Raw genomic sequence first — 13,038 nt, 5'->3', positions numbered from 1 at the left:
TACAGACAGGGGTGGTGTGTTATAAAGCAGTTTGTACATGTAAGTTGCAGGGATGTTGACAAGGCCACATTTTGCTGGCCTTAGCATCTGGCCAAGTGACATGTACAGATTCTCAGGAGGTGGTTTTCTCTTGTGGCCTCGTGACCCCGGGAAGTACCAGCCTAGATTACATCCTTGGTATGTTGCAAACAACCTTTAATATGACTTGGTGACCCATTTGAGTGGTAAATGAGATCTAGTGCGAGTACTAAAACCCAAATCATAAACTCTGCATTCAGGGGAGCATTTCATTAAAGGACTTGTCGGGCATTTTATCTGACCAAGTCCTGTTTTATCCGACAGTTTCCATAGTAACAGTGCTTCTCAGCCAAACGAAATCAAGTCAATTTGTCAGATCTGACAACAAAAATCTTTATGAAATACTCCCCAAGAATTTTAATACCCAAGACTGGGACTTCACTTCACCTGATGAGAAAAAAAAAGATGGTTGTTGTTGAAAATGATAGGTCAGCAATTGTACATGAAGTTGTTTGAAACTTACAGTTTTTGCAAGACCAACGCGATACCCAACAGGAATACTTTTGTTAAAAAGGCAACAGACAACAGACAGAGTACACATAACAGACTGAACACATGTACAGTATAAGCAGCAATGGATAGTACATGTAGCGCATAAGATAGGTGATTGATTGTTAATAGAAATGAGACCTACCGCCACTCCAATGTTTGAAGAAAAGACCAACTTTGTGTTAGAAGAGGATAAATGGAAGAGCGAGAGAGTTAGAAACACACCCGTTAACATTCAAAAGTTTATTCATACATCCACTCCACAATCGTCTACAAGAGCATTCTAATCTTGAAACATTTGAGATTAAAACTGAAGTGGGGATACACATACATGTAGTCTTTCACATCTACTTTTATCTGATTACATTTAATAGGCCTACTAAGAGTTAGTAATTGTGAGATTTGGGAAAGTTTACTAGGTTATCCCTTTAGTGTATACAGGAAAATTTACACATTTTACTAAAGTTCTAGAATCGGAGTCTTATGAAAGAATACACTATCAAACATGCATGTTCAGCAATTCTCTGGATAACTGTTTATAAACAAGATTTTGATTTTCTAAACTTCTGACAAGAAAAAATATTACTCAAAGTGCCAAATATACCTATGTGCACACATATTTGGTAAATGTAGACTAACAGTGCATCAACATTGAGTATAAGTATGGGCATAATATGGATTATAACTCTAGTGTAAAAAGAAATAATTCTAATATAACTTTGTGAACATTTTGAAAGTTCTGCAACATACATGTATATAATATACTGCAACATTTAATCTGGTGGGTGTTTCATAAAGCAGTTCGTAAGTTAAGAGTGACTTTAAGAACGACTGGTGATCCTCTCTTGTGGTATATGGTATATTCATTGGCGATGGTTTGGCACGTAAGGTTCACCAGTCGTTCTTAAAGTCGCTCTTAACTTATGAACAGCTTTATGAAACGGCCCCTTGGAGTCTATTTTCCTAATTTTACCATACTAAACATCAATCGTAGACCCCAAACCTAACTTTTACCAAAATTTTACAGGGTTGAGTGTATGTACATGTAACTTAGTAGAGAGAGAGTTAGTGTCATGATTGCACCTATTTCAGGGTGGTGAAAAGTCAAGAAATGGAAACTCACAAAGATCATATCCAGTTTTGAAACAAAAGGCCATATATGCATGTAAGGAAATATGAAGTAATCTGCTATTCCATTCCTATCAGTGTACAACTTCCTATCTTAAAACCCATAAAAATTTGGCCAAAATGATTTCAGGTCTGAAGATGCAAATACTAAGCTTCAAAATTATATGTTGGTGTTTTTTAATTGATTAACTGAACCCACATGTAGCAACTTGATTGAATGCAGAAGAATTTCAGGAGCTGAATACACTCACTCAAGCAGGGGATATGCAAGATCTGTTGGAACTTTATTATAAAAAAATCATTAGAAAAAAAATGGATAAAAGGAAACTTTTGTGTCTCCTGTTTGGAGTCTCTTCTTTGGTCAGACTTCACACTTGGTAGAGAAGTTGATTTTTCTAATAAATACAATTTTATAAATCTGATTTTGGAACATAACTATTTTCAGAAAAATTTGTTAAGCCCCTTATTACGAGTTTTGAACTGGGTGGTCACATTTAAGAGATGTGTGATATATGACCTATACTATCAGTTCCTTGCGTCACCAATAGCATAAGCGTGGCCGCTGAAATCTTGTAATTTGCATAGGTTTCATATTTGTTAATGTGTGGAATGTAGTAAGGGATTTATTCCTATAGCCAAAACTATATACAGTATTTGTTAGTTTTTTTTATTCAATAAATGAAGAAAAAAAATCTCCTTCACCAATGTCTTGCTAAAATGCAAGAAACTACAGCAAACTGTTTTGATGTCCTACTAAACCTGCAATTACCATGAAGCATATACAGACTCTAATGTACATTCATCACCCATGTTTTCCCTATAGATACAAAGTTCCATCTACCTGCACTAATGTTATGTTAGTAAAAGAGATGAATTCAAAGACAAATTTAGCCAACCACATTCTCAGATCTAGTCCTGAAACAGTCAGAAACAAATCAGAAAATGCGGCGGGAGAGGTTTGAACAACTTTCCCACAGCTAAGGCTCTGTAATCCAGACCAGAGGACCTAGTTTGGATACAACATCTTTGATTCAAGCCTTCAGAAGCCCCATGTTTTACCTTCAGAAGCATTATGTCTTTGCTGTTGTCTCCTGGCTTCATCGGAATCCTTGTGGATCATGTTACCATCAAGCGAGAAATGGATGGCCAGTTGGTCAACGTGGGATGTTTGCTTAAAGGAACAATCCTACAATATGAAAAAGATACATGAATAATAATAGTACATAATGATGATGATGATATTGATGATGATGTCAGACTCCACCCAGGGTAGCCACTTTGGTTCTGAAAACTGTTCTTCCACCAACCCCTGCTTAATATAACATTATCATTACACTGGCTTTATCATAGCTACCTTGATCGGCGCTCAGGCAGTAAAGGAATTCCTTCCGAATACCCATTTATTTCACATGACGAAAAACCTCCATTTGAGAACACTATACCCCAGTTTCCCTTGCAATAAATTCTTTTCTCCAAGTACGACAAACCCTACTGCTCCAAGCATGCAATGTAAGTATAAAAAACACCTGTTTTTTTACCTCGGTTCGAAGATAACACAACAGCCCGGCATATACAGTCACAGCAGGGGGCCAAACACGATGGGATGCATGCGCAGCGCTGAGTGCGGACCCGGTAAGCATGACGTCATTTCTATTCGCTTACTTTCCTTATTTCGAGGTCGATTTTCTTCGTTCGAAATTAAAAATGAACTAACATTGAATTTCTGAATACAATATGCCTTTGAAAACGTGATTAAATATCGAATACAATAATTTCATTCAAAAGGTCCTACTACAGGCAGAGAAGTCTTACGTAATAGCACAGCTGTTGTTTATCATTTCGTCCTTGGCTCAACGCTCATAATCTGGCCTGTGGAGGTGAAATTGAGACAGCGGGGATTACCTGGCCAAGCGGGGTTGATCAGGCGGGTGTTTCATAAAGCTGTTCGTAAGTTAAGAGCGACTGGTGATCCTGTCTTGCGGTAAATGGTACACACCATTGGCGATAATCACCAGTCGCTCTTTAAGTCGCTCTTAACTTACGAACAGCTTTATGAAACGGCCCCCTGGGCTTGGAAATGATGTTTTAGATTTTCAAATGCAAAATGGGGTGAAATACCGCAGTTTGCAATCTGAACTGCGGTACGTTCTCAAACGGGGGTTTGACGTAATGACCTGGGTGGAGAGTGGCAAATGTTGATAAATGCCTTGCCAAAGGATGCGAGTGCTACGGTGGGATTTGAACCCCCGGGCTTTGTGGCTCATAGTCCGGAGACCTATCAACTTGACCATAATACTCAACTTCTACACAAATGAAAAAAAAATTGTGACAATTTTCATTTGGTATGAAAGCACTGTATGGATAAGACTTGACCACATGACCAGCTGCGGGGCCCATTGCTGCAAAATCAAAGTAACTTCAATGAACCAGGCGCAGATCCAGCCGGATTAGACACAAAAGTTTGGGAGGCCGACTATTATAGTGCAAAAAAAATATGGCCCCTGAAATTGCATTGTGTCTAATCTGGCTGGGACCAACCCTGGGCTCAACAGCATCAACACCTCAATGGCAGTTACCGTAATGTGAATTTACCAAAATAGAAAGAATGTAGGCATATCAAGAGCATGTGATATCCCCTATTCACTTGCCTGCATAAGAACTTGCACACGCCAGTAATGGCAGTGGCTAATTGACTTACCTTGAAGCTGTATCTGACGATATTCTGTGGAGCATGAGGATTGTTGGCAGTTAGGATCCTGGTGAATTCTTCCTTCAGCTCCTGTTGGGTAAAAATAGAAAATGAGAAAATGATGTGTCACGATCAGCTCTGAATACCATCTAAAAAGCTTAAACATCAACTTTTAATATCATGCTCCATTGGCATAAAACTATTGATAATTAATGAAATATTGAATGCTATAAATATGAAGCACGCTGACTGTTGTATTTTATTTCACACCCAATTTCCAATATTTCAATGTATTTCCTCAAAAATGTAATTAAAATCTATACATCCCGTTGTAACAGGAATCAAAATTTGTGTGCTACCCCAGATTAAGACAAGAAGCCCAATACTTTCAGTCATTATTGTGAGCAAGGCTTAATCGTATGTACATGTATTTGGCCATTTATGTACTTGAGTGAAGCATTCCTTAAAAGCAAAAACATGAGAATGTGCGTTTTTTAACTGTTTTGCAATGCATGCAGTGATGTGCAGAGCCCTCAGGAAAGCAAGGTCTACATGTATGTGAACGTTTCACAAAGCACTTGTGAGTACTCATCGCTGAAAACGGTTACAATCTGCAGAATTGATGTGATCTGATTGGCTAAGAGCAGATTAACTTGTCGTGCCTTTTAAAGTACTAATGATGCTATACAATTCAATGATTTTACCCCAAATGTCTTACTGTAATATTGTCTGGGGAAACTGTGGAATTACTATTTTAAACCGATTATACATACTACAAAAGCGTGCAATTAGGGTTATGTGCAATGCTCCACCTTTAAGTCACAGCTCTCCTCTTTTTAAGAAAATGAATGTTTTAAATGTTTTTCAAATTAATCACCAACAAGTTGCCATATTTATGTATTCTTATTTCAAAGGTATACTGCCTATGAGTTTTAATGATCTTTTACTAAGAATAGTGCAATACATTCATATAGTACTAGGGCACAAGGGGATTTATGTTTACCTTTCTTAAAACTTAATTTCTCAAAAACTACCATTGCTTTCATTGGTTCTAAATGCTGGAATAATATTCCAGATGAACTTAAATTATGTCCGACTTTGTTAACATTTAAACGTAAATACAAGGCTTATATACTGCGTGTAGATTTTTAATATACTAAGCATGTCTATTTTTTCTTCGTAATCTTCTTTTTTCATATCAATTCTCTATTCTCATCTTTTTCCTATCTCTCTCCCTTTTCTTTCCCATCCCCCTCTCTCAAATTTCTGCCTGTCTGTCTCGCACTCCCTGTATCGCATGATATAAATGTATCTTTTTAGTCTTATTCTGGGATTGCCCTCGATAAGCGTCTTTGGCTTTTTGGCAATTCCTCCGTATTCAGATTACATATTATGTTCTGCTTCTTTGGTTGTTTTTTGTATTTTTTGTAGCTTTTGGTACTGGCATTTTTTGTATTTTGTAATTTTTTAATTAATTCTTGTTTGTATTTTTATCATGTTTTTATATTGTACAATTTGAATTTGAATATGGAAATAAATAAATTGAATTGAATTGAACTGTCTATGAAAAATTACTGCCAGAATGGTTCACATGAGAGCTATCCTGATATAAACACTAAATTGATGCAAGAGTGCTAGTAGGTAGAACATTAATCCTCATTGCCAGGCCAGGGTCCAGACCGTCCAGTAAAGGCGACCGCACACCTTACGATTGGTCTGTGACCCAGTTTTGGAATAAAACGTAGTAGAATTTGATGCTTAACATTGAGACTTGGAATATCTTACTGTGTAATGTTCTCAATCATCAAACGAATACCTATGTTCAAATCTGTGAATATGCTATCATCCTTCTTAGAATAAAAGTGAATTTAATATCTACTTGTAATGACGTCATAGCAGTTGTACGATTAGCTAAGATTTGACACTAATTTGGCCTTTACTCCAAAATAAAGGCTTGCAACCTTTCAAAATGGTTATATTAGTATTCTTTCAACTAATTTTAACCTCAAATAAAATTATATGTTCCATTCACATTTTCAGAAAATGAGCAAAATACAATTTGTTCCAAATCGGATCGCGAACGGTTGTAAGGTGTGCTAACACAAAGGTTAGTGATTAAACACACACTTAATGTCCATTATTGATTGTACATTGATTGCAGTCAGGTCAATGCAATCAATCACAACAATGTTCTTCTACGATGATTGCTAAACTCTGTGTTACGGCCTCCAGGGCCCCATAAGACAAAGGCTAGTGATTAATCGCTAAATGAATCGGCCTATCAAGATCAATCTTGTATGCACATTTTGCTCAGTAGACTGACAGGGAACCAATCAGAATCGTTCTTTAAATATAGCAATTAATCACTTACCTTAGTGTTAAGGGGGCCCCGGTCTCTTGTATAGGACTAGGGAATTTTGTCTCAATTTGCTTACTTGCAAGCATCCGCATACTTTAAATCAAATAAATAATAATTTTCATATATTTCTCATTGAATAGATGTGACATAAAATAAACTTGACCAAAAGTCTGATTAATTCAGATGAAACAAAAACAAGGACATGTGACCACATGTTATACAAAAACATGCTTCAGACAGGTTAGGATTTATAGATAAATCCATCTTGGTCTTACCAGTTCATTCAACTCCAGCTGATCATCGGGCTTTATCAAAGACTTTGTCTGCAGAAAGACAAATAGTAATAAATAATCATACATCATTCAAAACGTAGATACACATTACATGTACCTTAAATAGGGGAAGCGATAATTGTTCACTCTTAATTCATCGAGATTAAAAAGAAAACATTCAAGTATTAAAGAAAGCAAAGCTGAAACTCCAACAAAAATAAAGTACGTATTTCAAAAAAGTGAATACAAATACATAGCAGTGGATAAACTGCATTACATTTTAAAGTAGTCAAAAGAGCATATCATTTAAATTGAAAGAAATTTAAAATACATTTAACAGGGAACAACAAATATCCTTTAAAGTGAATAAAGATGCAGAGCATTTAAAAGTGACCAAAGCTATATACTGAGTTTCCAAACACTGTATTTCACCATTACTGCAACAAGTATAAAGAAATCAAGTTTACCTGCATCCACTCCTCACCGCCATGTTCTCCCGCCTCTGTGGCGTCGTCATCATCCTTTAAACAAATAATAAAACAAATAATTTATCATTAATATTAACTTACCTTACACACACACAAGTGTAACAGGTTCCAAAAGATTATGAACGCTTTTATAACATTAACATCCATTATTTTCTGAACAATTCAATAAGATTGTTCCATCATCCAAGATGTTACAAGTTTAACCCTTATCATATCAATTTTCCCTTTAGAAATGTCAAGTAGCTACATGATTCCACATTACACATTTACAGTACATGAAGTACATGTACACTGTAAGAATCAACTTGTCTGTTAATAAGAGATAAAAGCAATTCTGTATGCATATATTCCAAATTTTAAAAACAATACAATAAAACTTTAGATATCCTGTGCCACTTTTCTGAAAATTATATTTTAATTACCCTGGTGATCAGAAATGATATTGGCTTAAATCTGTTTACTTATGACTCAGTACCCCTTCAAAATCTTCGAGGAAGATAAGATAAAGAGATTTTTTTTTTAATCTAAATTACTAGCCATGGTTAATGAGGAAAGCAGGATAACATCTCCATGTACAGCATACCAAACAAGGAAGTTCTTGCTTAACACCATTCCAGAATCAATTACATCCATCAACCTCCACCCTCATTTTTCTCCCCTCCCTCCCCCTTTTCCTCCCTCTTCTCTCTCTCTTTCTTTCCTTCCTTTCCTCTCTTCTTTCCTTTCCTCTCTCCTCTCCTCTCCTTTCTTTCTCTCTGTCTCTCTCTTTTCCTCTCTAACCTATTTCAAGCTATTTTTTATTACTCACCTTTTTGCCCTTCGCTGGTGCTCTGGCTTTATTAACCTTTAGGGTACTGGCTCCACCTGCTTGGCTTCCACCTTGGGTGGAACCCTACATGAAAAAAAGGGAAGATAATATATTTTAATTTAAAAAGTAGGACAAAATATTTTGTACAAAGTTGCACACAAAAACCAATGACCAACTTTCATCTGACCTAGACCTATTAAATGGCATAAAAAGAAAAAGTTTACAGCAGCATTTTTTTTTCATTTATATTTTTTATAACAAAAAATTTAGTAGCCCTTAAGGACGTTCCACAGTTATGTTTGTGCGCATTATGATCTGCGCATAATTTACACTCTGCGCGCTAACGTCACAATGGATGAACAGGAGATTAATTAGCTGCGGGTATGAGCTGATTTTTCTCATCTTCTGCACTTTAACTGCAGATCCGATGCGTCATTTCATGAAGCTAAAAAATTGAATTATTCCATGGACCATTCAAAAAAAAAAATTCTACAATGTCAAAATACTTTACTCTGCATTGCTGCCAAGAATCACGAATATTACCCCAAGTTTGAATACATGGTAGAGTGGTTTTGATTTTTTCTTCACATAGATACAAAGCATTCGGCACATTTTTGGTGTTTTAAAAAGCACATTTGCTCTAATAAAAATGCTGATAGTTTAAAAACAAGCACATGAACCCCTATTTTTTAATGTTTGTACCTCTTAGGTATACCTTCCTCTACAACTCTGCAAATTTTGGTGAAAATGACATGGATTTTGAATAAAGTGCAGCATTTATTGTACGTTTGTAGTTTGTTACTGAAATTTTACATTTTTTAGATTGGGATTTTGTTATCGTTTACGCCTTTTTAAAGACCTGACAGTACTGTTAAACTTAAAATTGCAAACAAATAGCACTATAAATACATTCTCCATTCTAACGATATAATTACCAACTCTCTTGCGAAATCTGATGACTTTTTCATGTATTTTGACTGAGTAATAGAGGTTTAAACTCATTGTAGTAATCTTGGGAGGTCTAAAAATGCCAAATTCTTTTGAATGCGCAATTCTTAAGAACATCAATTTGGGTGAACTTTGAAGCTCTATAGCAAAAAATCAAGCACATGTACCCATGTTAATTTTTGCATATTTCGAATATTAAGGTTCTAAAGTATCTATGTGCAAAGTTTGGTGAAAATGACATGGATTTCACTTTAACTGTGGAACGTCCTTAAACTAGCCCTGGGCCCTGGCTTAATTGTAAAATTACGTCTGCACACCAAAATTTTTCTAAAGATTAAATTTCAAGCATGAATTAAGTCTACTAAAGCCAGCTCAATTCAAATTCAATGTTGAAATTGTTTGTTATAAAACAATCATGAATCAATTCAAATTCAACATAATTTAATGATGTCAATGACTGAAGTCAAACGTAAGTCTAAATTTTGAATAGGACTCGAGTCTCACGTCAGCCTCAGGTCTATTTTAAGATTGTAAAGTCCACTAATCACTCTCGCTCACTCAGACTCAACTCTCAAGACAAGACTGCATGATTATGATTAACAGATTATGAATTGGTCAAGCAAGGCTCAACTTCAACTTCAACTTCAACTTCAACTTTTCAACTTCAAGCCTCAACTTCTCAAGTTCACCACTCACCACTCGCACTGGCACGGACAAGTTGCATTAAAAAATAAACAAAACCACTAGGCACTATCTCAATGCTATTATCTTCCAATCTATTTTCAAAAGTAACCCAGAGAGCTCCCGCCCGCGCAGCGGGCGGGAGCCCAGAAGCTCACAGTGTATTCTACCATTGCCACCGGACAAGGGTGATTTATGGTCTAAATATTTCTCCAAATGAATTGTGAAAACAAAAAGTGTACAATTACCACGATTATATGGATGAAGGTCTAGCGAGTGGCAGATTCCTGACATCTGAGCACAGTCTGGAACCTCAAAAAAAACAAAAGTTCTTTCCTTCTACCCAGTCTCGATCGGCCGTTTTGTTACGATTTTTAACAAAAATGGCCGATCGAGACGGGGTAGAAGCAGAGAACTTTTCGTTTTTTTGAGGTTCCAGACTGTGCTCAGATGTCAGGAATCTGCCACTCGCTAGACCTTCATCCATATAATCGTGGTAATTGTACACTTTTTGTTTTCACAATTCATTTGGAGAAATATTTAGACCATAAATCACCCTTGTCCGGTGGCAATGGTAGAATACACTGTGAGCTTCTGGGCTCCCGCCCGCTGCGCGGACGGGAGCTCTCTGGGTTATTTCAAAAGGAACAAAAGAACACAATTTTTACATATATTTTGAGGCGTGGTGCTACGCAGCGGCTCCCTCGCGCTAGCCTTGGCCTAGGCCCGAACGAGGCTGATTTTACCGGCTCCCGATCGGGCTGCCGTTTGTTGCCGCTCCGCTTCTGCACTGACACTGTCTCTGTCTGGATCTCTGCAGCTGCAATAGACAGCTGGCAGCCGTCTGTTTCGAGGAGTTTTTTAACATTTTTTTTTTTAAATTCTCCTCGTACACAGACGGCTCGCTAGCGTGCAGCCACCATTAGGGGACTTGCAATGCGAAATCCCCCCGTCGGGGCTCTTCAATTTTTGTCTTTAATGAATAAAAAATTTGAAAATTAACGCGACCAAAATGCAAATTAATATTCCCTCTTGGCATTAATTGCCCCAAAACGGAGAAAAATCAAGTTAAAAGGAACAAAAACAGTGACTTACCTCGGCTGTCGCGCAAATTCACTTCCCCGTTTTATCCGATCTTAAGTACATAAACATATGGCCATTGAGTCCCCTGTACAGATCGCGCTAGAACTTCGGTCTCTGTATTTGGTGAGTGAAGCCAACAGAGTTCAGCTGAACAACCAACATAACACTAGAGACCGAAGCTTTTGGTCTACAGCTGCAACACTTGTTACCGACTCAGTGACTGTGTCAGCCGGGGCAAAGGAAGGCCGCTAAACCCTTAAAATTCTTAAGTTATATTTATTAAATAATAAGAAAAAATACAAAGAATATATTACCCCTTTCGTTTTGGTCGACTTCACTGGCATTCCTCCTCAAGTAAATGGTTAATTATTGCATAATATTCAAGAAAAAAATAGTTGTCGCATCGACTCACAGTGACCACGGAAGCCAAAGTCTGTTGTTAAGGAAACTACGCATGCGCGTGCGTGCAATCATGTTTTTTTTTTCTCAGACGTAGTCTAAATCAAAGACCTTATAATATGGTCTAAATACAGACTCGATTTGCACTCTTTTGCACTAAAATTGGTCTTTAAAAAATGCAAGGTGCAATTGTGTGAACAGCAAATTTTATAAAAAGCTGCTCGTGAACAAAGGGAGCGAGCAAAAACGTAAACCGCTTTTTACATGATATCTAAAGATATATAACGTATTCTATCTTCTTTCTTTTCCTTTTCTATCTTTTCTCCTTCTTGGTTGTGGGGGGAGGGGGTCATTGGCCCCCAGGCCATGCCCCACATATGTACGCCCGCGGGGCCAGGAGGAGGGTAATCCTAATAACAGAAGTATATTGTAGCTTTATTTCTAAAACTAGATGAGGACTACGTACATGCAAGCAGTAGAGAGCAAAAAGCGCTAGCTGAAATTTTTGGGAAAAAATAACCTGAAAATAAACCATTTTGATGACTCTTGTCGGTTTTCATACTGCATTTAGGCCTATTTTCTTTTTATTTTCTCTATTTTACAACATAAACCTGGATCGAGAATACTTTAACAAAATTGAAGTGACATTCAAAAGATTGGTAAAACAAACGGGTGTATTCCGTGCGCTTGGTTACGGAGAATCTGTAATTCTTTTTTCTATCTTTTTTTCTAATGATATGCATGAAAACGTGAACATGGACAATTTATTCTATTTCATCCTGGATTATTTTTCTCCTGCCATCTGTTTCTAAAACAAAAATCTGAAAGGATTTTTTTTCTTCATTCAATAACGATATAGATAAGAAAATTCAGGGGGGTGATGATCATCATGATGCATATGGGACAGTAAATAGCCCTAAACTATCATAACCATCTTCATGATCTTGATCATCTTGTACTCCTTATCATGATCATTGCGCTGGCCGATCCAGGGGGGGGGGCAAAGCCGGCCCGTGCCCCCCCCCCTTGAGAGGCACAATTAAAATTTTTAATGTAAAAATGCCGTTAAAACAGAAGTGTATTTAATACCCCCCTCCCCTTTTGAAAGTGAAGACCTTACTTTATTTTATTTTATGTTTTTGCTTGTCAATTTTTTCCTCGGGTAAATGTGCCCCCCCCCCCCCTTTTGGAAAATCCTAGATCCGCCCCTGATGATCATACTTGTCATTTGATTCACTATAAAATAATATGATGACGAGGCCCTATAGAGCCTTGGGGAATGATAACACACGCGGCGCAATTCCCTACCTGAAACATTGGGGGAATATATCCCCCCACCCCCCCCCCCCCCCCGCGGGATGCGAAATTATTTTTCCCACCGAGTTCTGGACCAACATATGAATATTCATGACTTGCGTCTTCGGATTGAGAGTACGCATGCGCGTGGACTTGGCCTCGACCAGTGCCAGATCGTAAGCATTCACGTTGCTCAGAATGAATGAGCATCGTCAAATTACCGGTACCCTTACATAGTTACATAGGTCTTATAGGCTTAGATCTATATATATATATATCCAATTCTTAAACACTTAATAAACTAGCTGCCATTAATGGCA

At 37.2% G+C, this 13,038-nt stretch overlaps 1 protein-coding gene across 2 annotated transcripts in view; it reads right to left on the bottom strand.

Annotated features, from left to right (window-relative positions):
- The window catches only part of LOC129262496 (dynein intermediate chain 2, ciliary), a 33,776-nt gene extending 22,281 nt beyond the window's left edge, over positions 1-11,495 (bottom strand). Inside the window, exons 1-6 of one of the 2 annotated variants that reach the window (XM_054900621.2) lie at positions 11,338-11,495; positions 8,312-8,395; positions 7,483-7,536; positions 7,019-7,066; positions 4,394-4,474; positions 2,755-2,881 (exon numbers count right to left, since the gene is read on the bottom strand). In XM_054900621.2, the coding sequence (XP_054756596.1) occupies positions 2,755-2,881; positions 4,394-4,474; positions 7,019-7,066; positions 7,483-7,536; positions 8,312-8,395; positions 11,338-11,367 (424 nt within the window). In that variant the 5' untranslated portion in view covers positions 11,368-11,495. The remainder of the gene's footprint in view (positions 1-2,754; positions 2,882-4,393; positions 4,475-7,018; positions 7,067-7,482; positions 7,537-8,311; positions 8,396-11,337) is intronic. The other variant, XM_054900619.2, reaches the window with a different exon arrangement.
- Positions 11,496-13,038: the final 1,543 nt, after the last annotated feature.

This window comes from Lytechinus pictus, chromosome 5 (genome assembly GCF_037042905.1).
Source record: "Lytechinus pictus isolate F3 Inbred chromosome 5, Lp3.0, whole genome shotgun sequence".
Classification (NCBI taxonomy): domain Eukaryota; kingdom Metazoa; phylum Echinodermata; class Echinoidea; order Temnopleuroida; family Toxopneustidae; genus Lytechinus; species Lytechinus pictus.
Note: the sequence above shows the minus strand (reverse complement) of the source record. Positions and strands in the feature narration are given on the sequence as shown.